At 41.0% G+C, this 20,819-nt stretch overlaps 1 protein-coding gene across 2 annotated transcripts in view; it reads left to right on the top strand.

Annotated features, from left to right (window-relative positions):
• Positions 1 to 20,819, top strand: part of pcdh1a (protocadherin 1a) — a 78,783-nt gene that overhangs the window by 39,222 nt on the left and 18,742 nt on the right. For both annotated transcript variants that reach the window (XM_037467183.2, XM_037467182.2), the window contains exon 4: positions 19,316 to 19,535. In XM_037467183.2, the coding sequence (XP_037323080.2) occupies positions 19,316 to 19,535 (220 nt within the window). The remainder of the gene's footprint in view (positions 1 to 19,315; positions 19,536 to 20,819) is intronic.

Here is a 20,819-nt window from a genome sequence, read left to right as displayed (position 1 = left end):
AGCATCTTTCTGATGCATTTCTGAGGCATCTGCACCCGTTTTTGTTTGTTCCTTGTCATGTGTTTCTTGTCTTGTTGTTCTCTGTGGACTCTGTCTATTGTCGTCTGTGTGACTCTGTTGTTGTATGTACAATTTTTTTGCTGGCAATTCCCACTGGGGATTAATAAAGTTTTCTAATCTAATTCCAACTGTGACAAGATTGTGTGGCATGATTCTTGTCATGTAAGCCAATCAAACGAGTGGGCGTTCCCCTCTTTTGTCACCGGTTTGCAGTCAAAACGGCAAACTGCTGCTTCCAGGTCGTAGATGAGCTGCGTGCCTGATATTCATTTTGATTTTCCCTTTGAACCTTCAATTGCAACACTGAGCAGAAAAATAGGCGTATTATAATTATGTTCTTTTTGCCTTAATCATCAATAACAACAAAAACACAATGTGAATTACAGTATATTGTATGGTTGCTCTATTGTAACACTCAGTCAATTTGTCCGACATTGGACAAATAATTGTGCTTTAAAGTAACTAAGAAATGGGAGTCACTGTAGATAGAGAGCAGGAGAGCGATGGCTCTGATGGAGGTTGGGAATAACAGTCTGACACAAAAGAAATTAATCCTCAATATCCACTGCTCCCAATGCACCTCCACAATTGCAGTCTCAGGCTGTCTAGTCCATTCATGAATCACTGGGCCTAGGAGACACGGAGGAGAAAACCACCAGCTCTCATAAATAAAGCAGGACCCTACTACTGTATAGTACCAATGAGTCATCCAGGTCTGCTCTCTTTCAGTTTTGGAAACGGGAAAAGCATGACAAACCACCTCAAACACCCATGATAAGCGGCCAAGGCTGTATTTACTGTAAAACTTAACCTCCCCCGCCCCTGCTTCCATCAGCACACGAGCAGCGTCAGCCACCAGCGCCACGTAAAAACGCGCTTTAATTAGGAGAGGAGCGCTATGGAGATTAGATAAAGAAGGCACATCTAATTTCCTCTTATTGATCCAGGATGGCGAGCTGGATTTTGGCTCCTGCGATCACTCTGTTAGATGATATGAGATGGTTATCAGGCACAATATTTTCATTTCAACATTTTTATGATATATATTATACGAATCCTAACATTTCTCTCCATAGAGACGCTTCACATTAAAATGTCACTAAAATGCCACTAGGGAAATGGAGCTATTTTCTTTTCTCAGATGCCTCTAATGTCTAAAGGAAGAAAACACGACTGCATTTGTGAAGTGGTCGTTCATTATCTCCATCAGATAACACAGCTATCAGCCAAGGCCTGATCATGCACACTATTTGAAATCCCACTGGCTGTTAATACGTTTAGCTTCAAAAGAAAATGCTGCTTAATTGCCTGTGCAACGAAAGTATTTCATAAGAGGGAAAAATATTCATGACATATACCATTGTGGTCTCAAACAGTATCAGCATTATTCCAAAACTCCTATTTAACACTTGATGCCAAGAAAACTCTCAGGCTTTTTTCTGGTCTAAAAACATTTACTTATTGGGAACAATTCATCTTTTTACATTAAATGCTGGATTAAGACTGTCAGTAGTCAGCTGATCTAATGCTATAAAGGCTTTGGATGGCTAGCCAATACACCTCATTATTCCCATTTTCTCAAGACATTAAGCCAGACATCTTCGTTGACTTTGCGATGCCACAGTCACTGTATCCATAAATGTCCATATAACTGCGCTGTGTGCTCAGTGACACGGTAAAAGCTCTCAGGGTTACTGGCTAACTTACTCTGGGAATTGTCATAATCACCAGATATACAGTATATGTGTAACTCCTTACTACCACAACAGATAGTTTGAAAATATTTCTGAGGCATCTTCTCTTAAAATAGAAAGTATTCTCCTTTAATGTCTATTTCTTCCTGCTGTTTTTTTTTATTTATGGTTTGTGCTTTGTAGTTTGAAATTTTTTTTTGCTGGTCTGCATGTATATCTATTAATCCAAAAGTCCATCTAGAAACAAGTGTTACAATGTTACAGTTTCATTTTCTTTGCTGCCCGTCTCATAAAAAATGAATAAACACAAGATTTCAGCTCCTTTATGACGTTTAGCCGTCCAATTTCATTATTTAATTCGCCCCTGGCCAACAAATGGGAATCTCTACGTTATGAATCTACAGAAGCAGCTGGTAGGGGCTGTTTTCTTTCATACAGTACTGTACATACAGTGGACATATCTTAGACTTATGCCTTGTTCTCTCTTTTATCTTTCAAAGATCTTAATAATGACATGCATTATTTCCTGCTTTTGGTTCAAAATCAGATCAATTAATGTGCATTGTGACGGGTAGACAGACAGTCAGGAGCCACGGTCCTTCTTCCCATCAGATTGTGGGAACAAAAATATATTTCTGGTCAATGAACCTTCGATGCTGAAAAAACACAAACCCACCCTTAAACTCCAATACCATGTCCATTTATTTTTGTCATTGCAGTTGGAGAGGATTTTATAAAGAACTGAACAAATTAATCAACAAACAATACACTTTTTGCCACTGCGGATGTAAAAGTAGTTATGCTTTTTATGAAATTATGCTACACTTCTATTAAATCAAAAAAAATATTTTTGTACCTGCCACTTTACATCTAGTGTGACACAGTGACCAGTCAAGGTCACATGGTTCATATTACCTGAGGATTGCCTTCTGTTGTTAGTTGCAGAAATAACGATACATACATAAATAGAGGAGCACAATACACACTCCCGCTGCCATTGGATTTCTGTTATCTTGGGAGGTTAATTCTTTTCAGGTAGTGCAGAAAAGGTCTAGCAGATGGTGATCAGTATTGACATTTAAGGTTGTTTTGGAATGTCATGTGGGAACACATGTGGAATACCGGCTTTTAGGAAGCCTATCGATATTTGTGACTTACAACGTATTTCACAACCAGCTTTTAAATTGTAACTTTTTCTAACACAAGTCCGAGAGTTTAAATCAAGCATGTTCTTTCATTTAACGGATCAAACGAAAGGTCGAATAATTCAGGGGAATTGCGGAAAACTCAGGAGTCACAGTGGCCCCGGTTGGTCCCGCAGAGTGATGTTATTATTTAGAGCAGTGATTCTCAACTGGTGGGTCGCGGACCCGTTTTAATTAGGTCGCGGGCCTCTGCATGGGAAAATAAAAATTAGAATAAAAAAACACAAATCACAAAAACTCATCCTGTGATTTTATTTTGAAGGGACTGTTTTCAGCAGCCAGGTTGGGTCAAACCATTCTGATATGGGGGAGACATTGGGTTTTTAGGATAATTAAACATCCTGAATATACAATATAAAATTCAGCTTATGAACTTGATTTTGAATAAATTTGAGAAGTTGAGAATGTTCCTGGATTTGGGTCGCGGCTTGTCATTAAGGGGTGATGGTGGGTCCCGGAGCCAGACCAGTTGAGAACCACTGATTTAGAGTTACCAAAGTGTTGCCCTGTATATTTGTAGCAAAGCCTGGTTAGTGACTCCATAGTGCATCCTTTCAATGTGCTGACGGACGGGGTCAAATACCATGATCTGTATTTATCTGCGGGATGCTGTTCCTCTGCTGTAAATGGGATTTTAAAACCTCTTTATCCTCTTTTTGAGGATTTGCAGTAGATGTGAGTCTCACTGCACTTAAGCTACACTATCAGCAGCCCAGTAAGCTATACATAACACACCCAACCACTTTTCATTTAGATGTTTTATATTCATCGAGGAGTTATACTCATTGGATACAATTCAGAATCATAAAGAAATCTTCAGTGTTCGCCTTAACGTTACTACTTAAAGCCTAAAAAAGTGTTGCATCAGCCTTTTCTGCCCAAGAAGCTCATGTGTAAATCAGTTTGATGTGAAAAAAAAATGAAAATAACAATAACAGAAGAAACCACACCAGTTTACAGATGGTATGCGTTGTATTTGAATGAGTAAAGTAAGTGAGTAAATATGCTGCATGTTTGCAGAGCTTTCAAATATGTGAGGCCTGCTATATAGTTTGGGATAATACACAGTTCTTACACAGGGAGATGAAAACAGATGGATTTTGAAAGGAATCGCATGTTTATTTATTTGATGCTGAAAACATCACAAAACGAATGGTTCGTCAATAACCTAAGCAAAGATATATTAGGACTAATTTCTTCCTCTTTGTTCAAATCAATATCACGCTGAAAGCAGCATGGAATCATTTGGAGATCTATGCTGGACTTCATTGTGAGGGTACAGGCCTCTCATGGTAATTACAGAGCAAAATATGCTAAAGATATACTAATGAGCACCTATTTTATTGGACAATGAACCAATAGACCACCTGCTCATTGATGCTACACTATGCCAAACAAAATAAAACATTTCAATTGTAAAGGTTAGATTTGAATGCATTTGATGGTTTTCATCCATGTTTTAATATCCATCAACTTGTGCAACAAAAGCAACCCTTGGATATATGTTTTTATAAAGACCTGCTGATGTCAGAATAATATGGAAACAAATTTGTTGATGAGGGCTCGCGGTTATTATTGTAACATCTCCCAAGCCTCTGAAGCTCCTCGGCAGTGTCATGTTATTTGTTTTAGACGGCTTTTATAACACAACATTTACAAAAAGCAAAGGTGAAATGTAAGTGAATTTTGGCAGAATGTTCTGTAACCACCCAAACCGACTTAATGGGCAATCGAGAAAGTGTGGAAGCCAGAGGGGGAGGCAGCCAGCGAAGAATCATGGGCTGTCACAATCATGTCAGTCTAAGCTTCAGGAATCCAGGAAGCAAATGCTGTTTGATGTATTAACCATGATGGGGGGGGGGGGGGGGGCTGCATGTTCATGCGCAGTCCTGTAAGGATTTGAATACATTCTGTCTGTGTGTGAGCGCGGGTGTGTTCCTACACTGTGTGTGTGTGTGTGTGTGTGTGTGTGTTCATTGACAATTGGAGAACCAGTGTTGTTTGATGTATTAATCATGCATTTGTGGAATTGAGAGGCTCCGTGATGGGTCGCTTGGGCACTGATTCGATCCTCAATCAGAGGCTCATTTGAGTCCCTTTGTGTAAATGCTTAGCATTGTTTAGCAGAAAATAAGCATCCTGCTTATATAACATTTGCATTTGTATGCTTTTGTGTGTATGTTTTTGCGTGTGTGTGTGTGTGGGGGGGGGGGGGGGGGTGGTATTTGAAATTGAGAGGAGGGGACCTGGGGGAGGTAGCTAGAGTGTTTCTCAGATTTTTCATCATTCATATATAAAGTATTGGAAGCATTGTTTTCCCATAACCCCATTTTTGATGATCAAGAGGCTTTTAGTGGTCAAGTACGAAGAGGAAATGTGCTTCCAAGCAGAAGCTGCTCTGCGTATGAATCAATCAATAATTTAGAGGGAAAAGGTGTGACACTGATCTATTCACTATCATGATTTATCAGCCTTCGGTGCACCCATGTGATATTTCATCGATATCCTGTTGAAGGCGGATAAATAACGCCGTCCATTAGGACGGCCCACTTTAAAACGACACAGTTAATTAGTTGTGCTTATTTTGTGCTCATTCAACAGTGTTCAGGTATGAGTCGGAGTGGTAAAAGTTCCCTCTTTCCAATCCACTTTGCCCCCACCCCAGCTATTGAAATCTCGTCCACGGGGCTCTGCCTGAAATTTAATCTGTTCCCTTTTGATTACAAATGTATTTTGTTTGACACTTGAATTCACTACTGCAGAGCTCGAGTTCTGTTGCCAGGCAACTCTGTTAAGGTGCACACAAAGAATCCTTATAGATTTCTTGGGTCCAATCATTAACTTGTACTTCTTTTAAAGAATGTCCTGTATGTAGCTGGGACCAGTTTTTTTTTTTGTTGTATTTCTCTATACTTTCAGTATCACTGACTCTCGTGCTTTAACTCCAATATCAAGCTGTCAATTATTTTCATTTAGCTTAATATGTCTACCTCTTGCCAATAGATTCCAGTTGGAGCTTGAGATTCTCTGCTATGAGAGTATCCTGTTGAGTGCCTCTTCTTATGCTTCAGACATATGTTTCTAACAGGAGATGACAGCACGGCCCGAAGTATTTAAATGGTTCATGGTGCTTGTACTCTGATGGCTACGTTATGACATGATGAGCCATAAATATGTCAGATATGACTTAAATGAGCTCTGAAAGGATTTTGCAATAGAGTATCCATTCTAGATATTTTGCTTTGAGGGCTCTGTCAAAAGCCCATTGTGGGGCACTCGTACTAAGATTTCATCAATAGATAAATGAAATCTGTCATCAATATCATACCATATCTATATCAACAGTCTCTAGTTTATTCCCCCAGAGGATTATTAGTGATGCAAAGGGGCTCTGACAAGCATTCCAAAATGAGGAATCTCAACATTAACATAGCCATGGCAGTGTTTTGATATCTCAATAGGAGGTTTTGAATCTAAACTGGCCTTGTGATGTTTAAAGAAATGCAAGTGAAGAAAGATTATTGATGCATCTCATGAGTTGTTTCGCCCACTCAATTTTCTATTATTCTGAACAGAAAGTATTACAGACAATCTCCGCTTCAAAATCCGACGGTCCGGGTGGCCTTGGCGGATGCTTGCACTTTGCCAAAAACAGGTGCATTTGTATGCTTTGTAACGGCATTGCCAACGACCGTTTCATTCAGCGTTTTCATTTGATTCATTATAATTGACAACGTCAACACAAATGGTCAACCCCTTCTCTTTTTCACTCCCAAGTTTTTATCCAAACAAATGTAATGCGTGTTAGCCTTCTGAAAAACAACACTAATAGCCTACCAGTAGTAACCTGCGCTAACAAGGAAGAAAAGCAAAACCTATCGGCGACATAATTCATTCATTTTCCCGTCACTAAAATAATTGTTGAAAAACATTTTATATCGCCAAAGCCTAATTACTAAGTGTGCCATGACATGCAAAAATCTGCTTTTCACACTGAGACTTGAAGACACAGCACTTCCCTTTTGCATTTTACACTGCATGAATTAGCTTAGCAACAAGCAGACGTTTCCTTAATCACGGCTCCTCTGCTATTGCTTGGTTTCAGCCAGAGCGTCTCCCGAACAGAGCGCCGCGCTTCCATTTCAGTCTGCATGCATACATCCTTTCAGCTAAATCTGTATTCGTTTACTTATTTTTATCAGCAAACGCCGTCGGGGAGAGCAACAAGTCAGCAGACTTGCCATCCGCACACCGTTTGTACAAAGCGCGCACACCCGGAGATCAAAGGGACGCCGAAGACAAAAACAAGAGTGACAGTAAGTGACAGCAAAACACACTGGATTCTCTCGCACTGCGCGGAAATAAAACCAAACTCCCAGTTATGTTCTGTCACCGCATTGATGCAAGAAAAGTCAACGTCCGCATCTCGATGCTCGTTAGAACGGAGACGCTTCCACGTGATACGTGCTGCAAATACATGCACGCGTCAGCGGGTTAGAGATTCGAGAGCAGACCCCAAAAGTAACGGCATCATCAGCATGGCTTCTACTTTTTTACGTTTTTCGGAACTTGGAAGACATCTTTAGTTCGAAGCCTATGAGGTCCGGGCTCAGCTGCGAGACCGCCAAGTGGGAAGCGAAAAAAAAAAAGAGGAGGGATGCGGAAGCAAATGGAGGTAGGATCTGGGAGCGAGACGTGTGGGAGTCTGTCTGCGCTACGATTGAGATGCGCCCGGTGGATTACAGAGCTCTCCTCGCAGAAAACACGCAAACTCCTAAAGGCCTCATAACACAGAGCCAGCTCACTCAAACAGAGTAATGACTTCATCGGATGATTTTTTTAATGCGTGCCTTTTCCGCCTCGTTGAACGGCGTCGAGCTCTCCTCGATCCATGGGCCCGCGGAAAGATCAATGTTGAGGCAACATCTTGGCTCGGCAGCGACTGGGCCCCCCGTGTAGTCGGAGACGAAAAAGGTCACCGTGGATCTAATGGAGCGTGATTCTTCGGGTTCCTTGATAAAATGGAGGCGCATGAGGGCCCCCAATCCAGTGGCATCGAAGGGATCACTTTAAGTGCAAGAATGAGATGCAGCCGCACTCCCCGACTCACGCAGCTCTGGGAATGTATTGCCAATCGGGACATCTCAGATGCAGGGTAACAAATTGAGACAAGCGAGACCATGAGAGGCGCTATTAATAGCATCATATACATGTGCGTGCGCACGCACACTTGCGCTGAAACGCTGCATCTCACGTGCACATATTAAAAGGGGAGGAAAAAATAAGTTTTAAGCATGGTTGAAGGCTTTTTCATCCCTCTCCCCAATCCAATTATGTTCCAGTTCAAACAAATGGAAGTATATGCATGCTTCTCAGCCAGATTCTACCGCAATAGAGATATTAACTGTGAGGATGAAAAGTTTGAGAGGCAATAAGGTACCCAGCAGGCAGTGGATATTGAGGATTAATTTTTCTCATGTCTGATTCTTTACTTCCCCCCCATTATCCCCATTTTTTTCTGTCTATCTTTCCCTTTTGGCATTATTAACTGCTGCTATGTGTTTCAGAGAGACGTTTCGGTAGAGGCTTCTTTTATAGCACGCTGCAGGATATATGGAGAAAGGAGACCTCTGGGAAAGGAAAAGAAGCTAATTGACAATCTGTAATCTGCTGTGGAAAAAAAAATCTATTCAGTGCTACGACATTCAGTTGATACAATATGTAAACATTGATCCATTGAGCTTCCCACTCTTTGCCGACTTGAGTACACTGCCAAAGACTATACTGGCCCACAGACAACCATTAAGATGTGGTGAGAGTGCAACCTCCTCCGGTCTTAAAAACTCTAAATGTCGATTGCTTTCAAATAACTTGAAGCAAGCGGTTGAATGCTAAAACAAGGGAAAATGTCTTGTACTCTGCAAATATCAGCCACAATCCATGTCAGACAATGGTGTGATGAATTCGAAGAAAAAAAAAAACCAGACTATCGGGTAGGACATTATATTTATTCAATGGCATACAACCAATAATTGTGTTTGACCTCTCATTGCCATTAGAATGTGCTAAGTCAGTCTATTGACTTTAATACTTCAATACTTTCTGTTCAAGTTTTGCCTTTAAATTCTGCTTGCCTTTAATTCAGTTGTGTTTAGTTTTGCAGCTGCTGGAGATTGAATTGGAAACTTGCCCCAGGGACTTTATTTAGATCGAAAATGTAGCTGCAATTGACCATTGGAGGGCTCAGAACCCATAAAGGCCAAACACAGATAGATATCGCAATTTGCAAAGCTGCCAAAGCGTCTGCTCAGCAGCATTATGGAGCATGACCAGATGTGATCTGACAAACTATCGGCCAATTCCAGACATTTATGCAAAACTTGATTTCTCTTGCTTTTGGCACACAAAATCCCAGACTTCAAACTCCAAGTCCAGATGCTGGCTCAAGTTAGCAATGTTAGATTATTTTGTTTGGCCAGAATGTTTTTTTTTTTTTAACCTTTAGGATACATAACATATCATAACCGATTAAACAAGCTCCATTCACTACTTCTTAAAAAAAAACAAAAAAAAACTCAACACTAGTGTAGCAGTGAATGTTTCTGATGTTTGGGTTTCAAAGGCACAGAGTCACACAGTGCAAAAATATCCCACCTAAAATATCCTGCTGAGGTCAGAGCGTATTATGTTTTAAGTTGAAACTCTATTTCTCGACGTATTAAAATCACTGTCACCCTGTTGTTCATAAGTCATGATGTGAAGCCATAGTTTTGGTTTATATGAAGAGAACTTCTGCTATGCTGGTGGGGTTTCAAATGTGCAGGCAGTTTGCACATTGTTAAGGGATCTTGAAGGTCATACGTTGTTAGGTAAGGTCAAATCTCAGGGTTCTACTCTGTCTTTCCTAATTTTTTATTTTCCCTGCATCGTGCTGGCACTACTCCGAGGTACAAGGTTGTCACTCTAATTCACAACCGTTCTCCTCTAAATGCAACTGTTGTCACGGTGGCGGGAAATTAGGCTGCAAATATACTTTGGCCTCCAAGGTAGCGCTAATGTCGGGGTCTAAGGAGCAACTAAATTTAACTGAGTTTTATGCAGCTTAATCACTCAAAGAGCAAGCTGATGAAACTTAAATTTGAACGAGTCGACCTGAATGTGAACCTTTTACGTTGGGGAAATAAAGCAATGCACGTCGCGAACACAGTGTTTTATACATTCTATTAGTTCACACAGTAAAGGGCGGCTGCATGAATTTCCGGTCCCAATCCAACAATTTATCAATCAAATAACTGTAAAATATGATCAAATTCTGCCGATGACTGCTTAAAACCCAGAGTTGATATTATACAACTTTTTAACTTTTTAACGGTTTTATGTAAAGCACCTTGAATTGCCTTGTTGTTGAAATGTGCGATACAAATACAATTGTCTTTGCCTTGCCCAGATATCACTATGCAGTTTTCCACTCCTGTTGTTCTTCTATCATCCCAGTATTTCATCAAATCTTTTCTAACTTCACTATCTTCTGTTTTCAGTTGTTTTCTTATTTTCATTTTCTTTGCATTATGGCAGAGAATAGCTGTCGTAGTTCCTTTCCAAGGCTCCTCTGACTCCATTTTCTTCTTTTTCTCTTTTTTTTTCACTACCTTGTCCTCCATTCCTCCAAAGGATGTCTTGTTAGAAGTGTTCATTACTTTCCACAGTGTCTAGTAGCCCATTGCCCATAAACTCCTGAATTTCTTTTCAACATATGAGCTCATATTAACAAATATATTCCCCAGAGTTTAAGACAATGAGAGTGTCGGTAGACAGACATCACCATCTAAACCCTAAACCAATCAAATGTTTAATCCTTTGCCCTTACCAATTAAGTTCTACCACTGATCCTTCCCCAAAGCTCCTCCCTCCCTTTAAGTCTCTCATGACACCGAAGAATATTTAATTTGTGTTCCCTCATGCAGTCCTCTTCTTGTGTTATGGCAGAAAAAAAAAAGAATAATCCAAAATATACTGCGTATTATTCATCATCTTTGGCTCACTATATATTTTTATATTTAGTGAGCCAGTGCATTTAGTGAGCGATGCTATTGAGAAAATACAGAACATCTGACACGTAGTCTGAGTTCAACAATTTGTGCCACACAGACACAACTCTCACATACTCAAACGTCTTAGTTGTGGTGAAATATGTCATGGCATTTCCCCAAATTTCCCCAAAAGGGATGAAGGCAGCGGGAACACTTTGGTTCGCACAAGTACCCATCTTTCACAATAACAACATTTTTTCAAACAGAGCTGCACGGTGAGAAGAAGATTACTTTTTTTGGACTTTGATTTTGTTTTTGACATTGTGTGTTAGGAGCATTTTTCCCCTCTCATCATGAGGCATTTTGTTGGAGCCAGGTCAGCGAGGGTGGAAGCTTTGTGGTAGCTGTGGCAATGGGACCGCCAGGGTCATTGGCGGATGATGCCCCGCAGCCGACAGCAGCGAACCGACCCGAATCCGTTTGATACACTGACTTGAAATGTGTCCTGTAGTGAGTGGTCTTCTTGTAATAGAAAAAAGAAAAGTGACACCCATAGCTCATTGGGGGACAGAGGGGCTGACGGAGGGTTTTTTGTCGAAGGGTGATGCATTCACACCAGCACTCCCACATCTTGTCATGTGGAATGGCGTGAAAAGTCAGATTTGTCATTAGATGTGGCAGCTCTATTCACACATGGTGGGTCTTACTGCAGTAATACTTGATTTTACTGTGACAACATTATGGTATTTCAAGGCCAGTGCTCCCATTGAAATGCAATCCTCCATTTGGGGAGAAAAAGGAACAACTATAGAATAGGCGGCGGCGCAGACAGTGAAGGATGCGAATTCAGTCTTGCCCATCAAGACCATTAGGGTCTATCTGATTGTTTTTTAATGCATTTACTCCGGAAATTTTTTTTTTCTCTCCACTTACAGTACGCGAACAAAGGGACTTCTGGTCTTTATCTGCCCCCCCCCCCCCCCCCCCCCCCCAACCCCCAACCCCTACCCCATCCTTGTCTGATCACTTCATCCTCCACCCAAACCCATGCTGACTCCTCTGCACTCTTTCCCCCTCCCCACCTCTCGCTTATGTTCCTCCCTCCCCCTCTCTAGCGTGTCCCCTAGTTTTCTGGTTGCTGTGTCTCTTTGATAATCCAAGACTCTTTGAAGACTCCAATTCCACGCAGCTTGCCTTGGAGCTATTGCACCTACAAAAACAACTGTGTGTGTGTGTGTGTGTGTGTGTGTGTGTGTGTGGGGGGGGGGTTGGATGTGCGAGTGTGTGCCAGTAGAGAACGAGGGAGAGAAGGGAAAGCAGTAGATGGGAGGAGAATGGAAGACATAATGGTGGAATGAAAAATAAAAACCGTTCCGTGTGCATTTCCTGTGCTACAGTTTCAGTCTTTATGGTTTTATGCTCGCTGCGTACACTGAGAGGTGCACTTCTTCATTGTCATATTTGTTGGTGCAGCTCGTTTTTTCTCTGCCTTGGAAGGCAGCAGCTCATTGATTCCTGCGTACACGCCCAAAACGCCGCAGCCAGGATGTACTCACAGATTGTGACTGAATGGATAATCTACATCCCACAGTTTCCAACTCTCACAGGCTATCAAAGAGTTTACATGCACATGTTGTATCCTAATTCTACAGTTGGAACAACAGATCATTTTTCCTACTATAGGTTTACTACACAGGAGTCTACCAGCAATAAGCACTTGTTCTTCTTACTTTTTGTCACATGCTGCAGGAAGGAAAAGAATATTAGTTAGCGTACTTAAAATGGCACAGTAATCCAAAGTAATCAGCATTCCACATCCCCTCCACTTTGTGTAGATGTCTCTTTCTCCCACCTTTGCGACTCCGTCTCTCTTTCTCTATTGTTTCAGGCTCAATCCTTAGTCGCTCGTCTTCCATCTCGGTCTCCAGCCCTACCTTTTTGTCTCTGTCATTTCGCCTCTCTTTGGCAGAGCAGCTTGCCATTGGGATTTAGGGGAAAATTGAATTGAATTATGAAGGAATTTCTCTGCAGTACGATTGGCATCATTTCCTCCACACAACAGAACATCATTCTCATATCTCTCAATGTGGGGGAATGGAAATAGGCCGTGCACCATTCTTTCTCTCATCCTTTTAAATTGAATTTTTCATATCACAGGGGCACTGAGACATCAGCCGTTTCCTTTAACATGGGCAGAAAAACCCATTTCATAATATCTGAGGGACACATAGCTGTGATTCAATAGGAAAAGTCTGGCCTCCAGCAGTAGTACACATACGATATAACTCAGGATTGATGAACAGGGCCACATAGGTTTTCTTGAAAAGTTAAGGGTATTCCAGTAGAGTAGACTATGGCTGTTTGGCTTCACAACGGCTTAGAAGAACCCCAAACTAAACGAAACGAAGCTCCTGCTCATAACCTTACAGATTGGACTCCCTCCGTCTGTCTTACTATGAAAAATATGGATATCCTATAACCTTTGAAGTTCAACCAGTTTACTTTTATTAAGACGCGGCACCCTTCAGTACCTTCTTTGCAAAGCAATGATTTTGTAGCTGGATATTATTTCCACTCATTGGTTTTCTTTAGAGGCACGCAACGCTTGTTGTGTCAGTGATCACAGTGAACACATTTGAATAAAAACATCTTGCATCAAACGAACTTTGACTAATATGTAGGTATCAATTGGAAAATGAAGGTAAGATGCTGTTGTTTTTGGATACGGTGATGGGGTACTTGTTGGTTGAAGCCTTTGGAAATATATGATTTTCTCTTCACAGCAATGAAACACTTAGAATGCTGCTGGGGTTTTATTGTCTCAATAATTTAATACATTTCTGGATTGAATACAAATGAATTATAATTCTTAGTAATAAACAGCAAGACATTATCCAATATTTGGCTGTTATATTTTAGCAAAGCAGAATGACTGGAGATTTAATGAAAATGTTATAAATTACTTAATCACTTTGGCTTAAAATTTAGAGGCCTCAATGTGTTAATGCTACCTCGAGCTATAAATCTCAGGTTAGATGGGTAAGGATAAACTATTAATTCTTAATCAAATTAAGTTACTTTTGTAGAAGAATTACCAGAGTACTACTCAACTAAAATAATGATAATAATTATAATAACACAAATTGAGTTTTTTGACCTACATCTATATTGAATGTGCATTGGTGTTAATATGCTGTTATATCCCGCTGCCCCTGCACTGTATGGATTGTCTAGCAGTCCACCCATATGTAAGCACCGTCTCGCTGCCACTTATTATGAAAAACAGTACGCAGGGGAATCGTCTCTACAAGGTAGTTAAAGCGCAGACAATGCAGTCGCCAGCTTCATCACCAACTCGTCACACACAGGTCCATCAAGACAAAGACGCCAACTTGGAAGCACGAGATAGAGTTTAAAACACTAAATCTAACTAACCTGCGACTCGGCTGGAAGCCTGTTCAAAATGTGGCAGACACGATGGGAAAGCTTTTTCCCATCTGCATAAGTACCAGCAGCCCTGTGCACTAGCAATCAGCGAGACTTGGCTGGATGACAAAGCGCCTGACGGCAGAGTGGTGTCAGGTAGCTCTGCGGCTTTCACAGTGGACCGGGGACTTGGTGCTGTGGGAGAGAACAACGGCACTGGGGTCTGCTGTCCCATCAGGGTTCACTGGTGCAAATCAGCTTTGGCAATATTGATGCTCCTTGTTGCTCAGTCTCAGCTATGTGCCCCAGGAATCCCCTTTTTTTTATTCCTTCATTAAAGCTGCAGGCAAATACATCGCTTTTTTTTATTTCAAATCCAATCTTTAGGACCGACTGCCCACACTGTTATTTGCAGGTGATTAGATCTAACCATTAACAATAACCCATCTGCGTCAGTTGTTGTAGAAATGACATAGGCGTGAGCGTATTCACAAGCTGGTGCTGCATTTTTCCAATACAGACACTAAACAGCGAGCCGCAGACTGAGTGAATAATGGAGATGCATCCTCTCACTCTTCACACCATAGCAATATCTAGTCTCAGTGCAGAAGTCCTCCATCACACCAGACAACATTAGTGACAGACCTGGTTGATATATATTTTTTGCAGCGGTCGCAGCCAGCTAACAGGTCTGATGGCTTTCTGCATGTGACCTCACTGTTACTGTGTGTGTGAAATTGCAGGTGGTGTAAAGGGCAATTTCTAAATCAGAGATCCAACCGGCCATGAATGTGGTTTGAATCTGATTTGATGAATGTAATATTTATTTTGACGTCTCAGCCAAAAATGAGATATGTGCTCCCCGTCTCCCCATCTCCAACCTGCAGCTTTAAGGTCATGATTGAACTCACACACATCATCATTTATACTTATCTGCTTCCATGCCACCTTGTTTTGTTTTTTCAAGCGCAGTTATATTGTGCCTTCTTTGAAGATCTGATTTATAGCCACCCACAGATGTTTAGTTAAGAAGTTTAAAATTTGGCTCTAACTAAAGTGCAGGCTTTACAATTCTCCCCACTCCATGTTGTGCACTTGGATGATGAGAGGGAGAGAAGGTGTAGTGAAGTTAAATGTTCTTTTCTTCTAGCGTTTTTTGTGTTGCTTCAATAGTTCTTCAATTAATTAACAATGACTCCGCTCAGCTTACATAACAACAGCAAACACAGGCACATCAAAAAGCTTAATTTACCTTTTCTTCTTGCTGCGCTCAGGAGTGCCTGAAGGATGTATATTTTCTGTGAAAAGTTACCTGAGGATTCAGAAAAGACAACATTTTTAGGCCGTTACATGATGCATTGTCCACATAAAAAAGAACATTTCAATCATAAACAACACATTGCTTTCTTTGTGTAGTGTATACCTTTACCAAAAAATGATATTTGTTATCATCAATAAAAGAATATTAATGAATAAATAATAATGTATTGATATTTATGCCGTACCTTTGGAAAAAAATAATAATTGATCTGGAATCAATGAAATCCAGGACAATACCTTAAATCTATGTACAAAGACAATTTCATAAAAATAGGGATTAAGAAGTATATAAATTGTCGTGAGGTACAAACGTTTTTCCTTTGGTCTGTGAGCTGAACACTTTGAAGATGTTTGTGCCCAAACTGTCCAAGTCGCCTGGCTCAGGTACTGACCTGTGTTTTTTTTTAAATCCAGCTGTTGCGTAACACTGAGGTGGCACTCAGGAAATAAAGTTGTTCAGTTTAGGGAAGCAGTGCTCTCTTTTGTTATGTGCATTTTGTTTCAAGACAGTAAAGCAGCACAATCTCTGCTTTAAGGTGATGGGGTAGATGATGTGGAGATAATTGTAAGATTCATGGCTCTGAATAGCTTGAGGCAAAGAGGCGGACACACTGCAGCCGCTATTGTCTTTTTCACTATTTATATGGATTTCAAGACAGCTGATTCACCATTGCACAAAGGGAATTGACGTCATTCATGGCACAACACAGTGCTCACTTTTCCTTTTAGACTTAAACTTTTCAAATACTGTACCTCGTCATAGCATTCATATGGTAAAGAATTAGAGAAATAATGGCATTACGAGTGGCTTAGCTTTGTCTTTCTGGCATATCTATATGGAAATATCCAACTGTATCCATATTTTGCTTGGAATTATTCCGAAGCAGTAGGGTGTACAATATTTCTGGCCAGCTGACAGAAACAAAAGTGTCTCCAAAGAGCTGAAGGAACTCTAGGTAGGGAGTGGATGATTGCTGTTTATTGCCACTTTGAAATGTTTCCTGGTAGCCTTGTAAAGACACAATCTTGCTTTATCTTTCAATCTGCGTCGGGATTGTAATATAAGGCATATGAATGAGGCCATTTTATCCCAATCTAAAAGGGGCTATGAATTTGGATGTCATCGTAAATGTCCCCTCTTTCATTCTCAGCCCCATAGCTTCTTACTCCTACCACAATTCCCAAACAATCTCCATCTCCCGCCTCCAGTCTCCCAGAATCTAATCCTTCTGCTTGTCCCCTCCAGCCAAAGCGCCGTTCGTGTCTGCCTGACCAACTCCCCACTCCTGCTCAGCCTCTCCCTTCCATGCTTCCGTCTTGCCGCATCCCTGCAGCCCCCAAGGCCTGGCAAAGGATTTTTGCTCTGACTAAAAGGAGAATCTCTTTCCCCATCTCTGCAGCCTTAGCTAGTTATCATACCCAGGAAACATGCTGATCTCAGGAGTGATGCCTTGAGGAGAAGTTTAAGCAAGAATCCATATTTAAACAACTAAATACCCCCCTTACATCGAAATAGCCGTGAAGCCTGAGCAATCTCCAGTCATATTTTAAGAATGCGGCGTTGAAGTTTATTTTGCTACGTGAGTCAATAAGAAGGTTATGACAGCAACACAGAAAGAAAAGCAGAATAATTCATTATTGTCTGGTGTAATCGACGAGTTCCCTATCCAAACGTTAAATGTGGTCTACTTTCGCACTTTGACAATAGTTTGAATAGTGTTACATATAATATTTATGAGGAAAAATTAACTGTGTGTTCTTTTTTTTTACACACCCTATATGGATTCACCTATCAGAGAGCTTTATTTAATGGGAATAAAACATGAAAGGTGATGTTTAATATTCTCCAGAACCTCTCGGTGCCCTCCTTTATTTTAATTTGTGCACCAAGCATACAAATGGCACAAACAAAGAAGTAAAAAGTCCCTCTGTTCTTATATTTTTGTTGAGTTTCTATTAAATATTGGCAATACAGAAAAAGTCCAAGTCAGATTTCACATCGCATACTATATATGTTTTATTGATGTAGTAGCACGGCTTGGGAGAGAAATAAATATCACGCATTCTAGATCTCAAACAATAGTTATATAGATGACAGAGCAAGAGATGCATCTGTAAAGTGAGGCCAATGTGCCTGTTTGAGATGCTGGAGAGATGAACAGGTTTCTGGCCATTTTTGAAGGCACTAACAGTGAACACAATGTTGATAGCACTTACCTAATCCCTAAAAGCATTTCTCAATATCTGCCGTGTACTAAAAGGGTGATGGTTTGAATGATTTCCAGCATGGATTTGTTTGCCAGAAAAGTGTTTGAATGGTAGAAAGCACAGACCCATGGTATTGATCCGGGCTGACTCGTGCAGCAGAAGCAGTCCCATTCTGCTGTATCAGTGCTTTGCTGACTTTTACGAGAGGTGCTCGTGTGCAGGGGCGGACGGGGGGGGGGGGGGAGTGCGCCTTCACGTGCACCGCAAGGAGTCATCTTTCTGTTTTGGATCGGTGGCAAGTATCCATTAGTAAACTGATCTCTGGAAGAGGAAATTTAATGGTCTCCTAACTGTATTTACAAGCCATTCAATTTGATATAGGGTGTGATGTTGAATGATTTATTATTTGCCGCTTTGCTCCTCTTCAATCTATCGAATTCTGGATTTCATCAGTATTTTTATTCTTTCATTCATGCTTTCATTCTTTCATTACATCTCATCGAAATAACAGCGGATGTCGATCTAAGGGTGTATTCCAAAGCTAGAAAAAAAAAAGTCACTGGCACAAACTGTATTTCCAAAGCTCTGTTTCCGTTGTTCTGTTAATCTTATTTAGATCTTCGCTGGAGTGCTTTCTTAAATTTAATTTCTGCAGAAATATTATCTCGCTTTTTACACATTTAAAAATCCATATTTAAATATGGAAATAGGAAGTAGCTCACTGGGGCTACTGATTAGGGTACCAATCATTATCAGAATTCATTTTAGAGGTGGAAGATTAAGGAAAAAGAAACTTGTCTGACTATAAATGATAATAAAAGCAACAACAATTATGTTCACATTAAATCTCTGTGACACCATATGATATACAGAACTCCATTTTGAGCTCTTGTTGTGAAGGACAACAAATAACAAATCTGTGCCTTGAGTCTAAACCTATGCCATTGTATCTAGAAGATAGTATTTGCATGCTAGGACTTGGTAACAGACACAATCTAAACAAGCCAAATATTCTGAATTCATTCCGGCTGCCAATTTGCACTCTCATTATTAAAATCCGTAACCTCTCTCTGTTCATATATTTCTACCTTATATAATCTGCAGAATAATAAGGCAAAAAAACTCTTTAATATTTAAGAGTGTTTAATATTTTATGCAATTTTTCCAACTTTTGAAGAGTGAACTTCACGAGGCCAGCGAAATTGAGACGGTAGTTTTATAATTGAAATGGTAGCTCTCTGAGTTGTAACTGTGACCACACTACCTGCTTATTGTCTCCATGGAAGCATCAATCTGCAGGAGGAGTGCAGCTGAAAATACGCTTTCCTTGTGTCAAAGATATTCATTCGTTCTCGCTGTGTTTTTTTTTAAGCACCCCCATCGGCGAGTGACCTTCTCCACCGCCAACCCCGTGCAGGACCTGCAGGACGCCTCTCAGCACAGCTACTACGACAGCGGCTTGGAGGAATCGGAGACTCCCAGCAGTAAGTCCTCGTCTGGTCCTCGCATTGGACCCCTGACCCTGCCCGAGGACCACTACGAGAGGACCACTCCAGATGGCAGCATCGGAGAGACCGAGCACCCTGAAAACGGTGGGCTGACTATCCCCCTGCGTTCTGTCGTGTTGTCTATGAATATGCATTTAAATGTAAATGACTCTAATGGGTTCTTTTTGTGCGTGTTTGGTCTTGATGGTGTTTTTCATTTCGCGATGGCGACATTTGTGGGGGATTTGTTTTTGTTGCTTTGTCGCCATGTCAGTGTGGGGGATGTGCTGTGGCACCCGTGACGTTGAATTGCTGTTGGTCGATGACTGTGTGAAATGTTATTGGTTTTTAAGCAGACCCGCGCTTGGGCAAGCGGGCTGGAGTTAGCAGTGCTTCCATCCTCCTCATCAGCAGGTCCACTGTCAGACATCCTTAATGACCCTCTCTCACAAGTGTGCTAATTAAAAAGCCCAACTAATGGAGCGTTTGCCCTCTAAATAAATCTGAACCATGACATCTGTGCAGACAACACTGTGTTTACTCGAAGCATTTCTTTGCCGCAAACTGGACCCCGCGTTACACTGCAGCTTACTGTAGATGAGCAGGGGCCGTCATCACTAGCCGCAGTAATCAATCCACATGCTGAACAGCAATGGTTATTCTTCATTAAAAAAAAGAAGAAGAAAAACACAGCCAATGCTGTCTCTGATGTTTTTGTTGTGTGTTGTTAAATGAATTGTGCCACCTTAAGGTGCCACACATAAATCCGTTGACTTGTGAGACACTATGATAAGTGATTGGTGCGTTTGCATCATTGTAGTATTTAGCTTTGCGTTGCTCTCTAGATTAGAAACTTTTAACAGGGCCGGTGAGCTCGGCTTTCTCCTTATATTTGTATTTCATTAGTCTGTTGTGGGGTTTTTTAGGAGCTTCTGTGGTTTTGCATTTTGTGCACACGGCGCTTAACGCATAGACTTCTACTGCCCCGTGCAAAACGGGCCACGCAGCAGCAAAGACTTGATGGTGCTCCTGATCAGCATTGACATTTACTTTGTCTCTGTATCAGTGAAAAAGACACAGATGTACCTTTTGTCAATGTGGGTGCACATCCTCAGAGCCGGGCGAGTTTTGGGGTGGAGTTTTTTTTTTTTTCAAGCAACAAAATGAAACTATTTCGATCCCAAGCACTCTCGGTTGCAAAGCGTTGCAGGATCAAAGGCTAAAATGTGTCACCGTCACACCAAAACAGCAGATGACAAAGTTCTATTATTAGTGTAGCTACGTTGTGACGCATTGCCTCTTTACGAGACAATCGTGTTGGATCTCATTAGCTAGCTAATTCATCTGTATTTAAAATGTCTATTGTTTCTTTATTTATGTCAATTAGTC

Source organism: Pungitius pungitius, chromosome 16 (genome assembly GCF_949316345.1).
Source record: "Pungitius pungitius chromosome 16, fPunPun2.1, whole genome shotgun sequence".
NCBI lineage: Eukaryota > Metazoa > Chordata > Actinopteri > Perciformes > Gasterosteidae > Pungitius > Pungitius pungitius.
The sequence above is the reverse complement of the archived record's forward strand: the minus strand, read 5'-3'. Positions and strand labels throughout refer to the sequence as shown.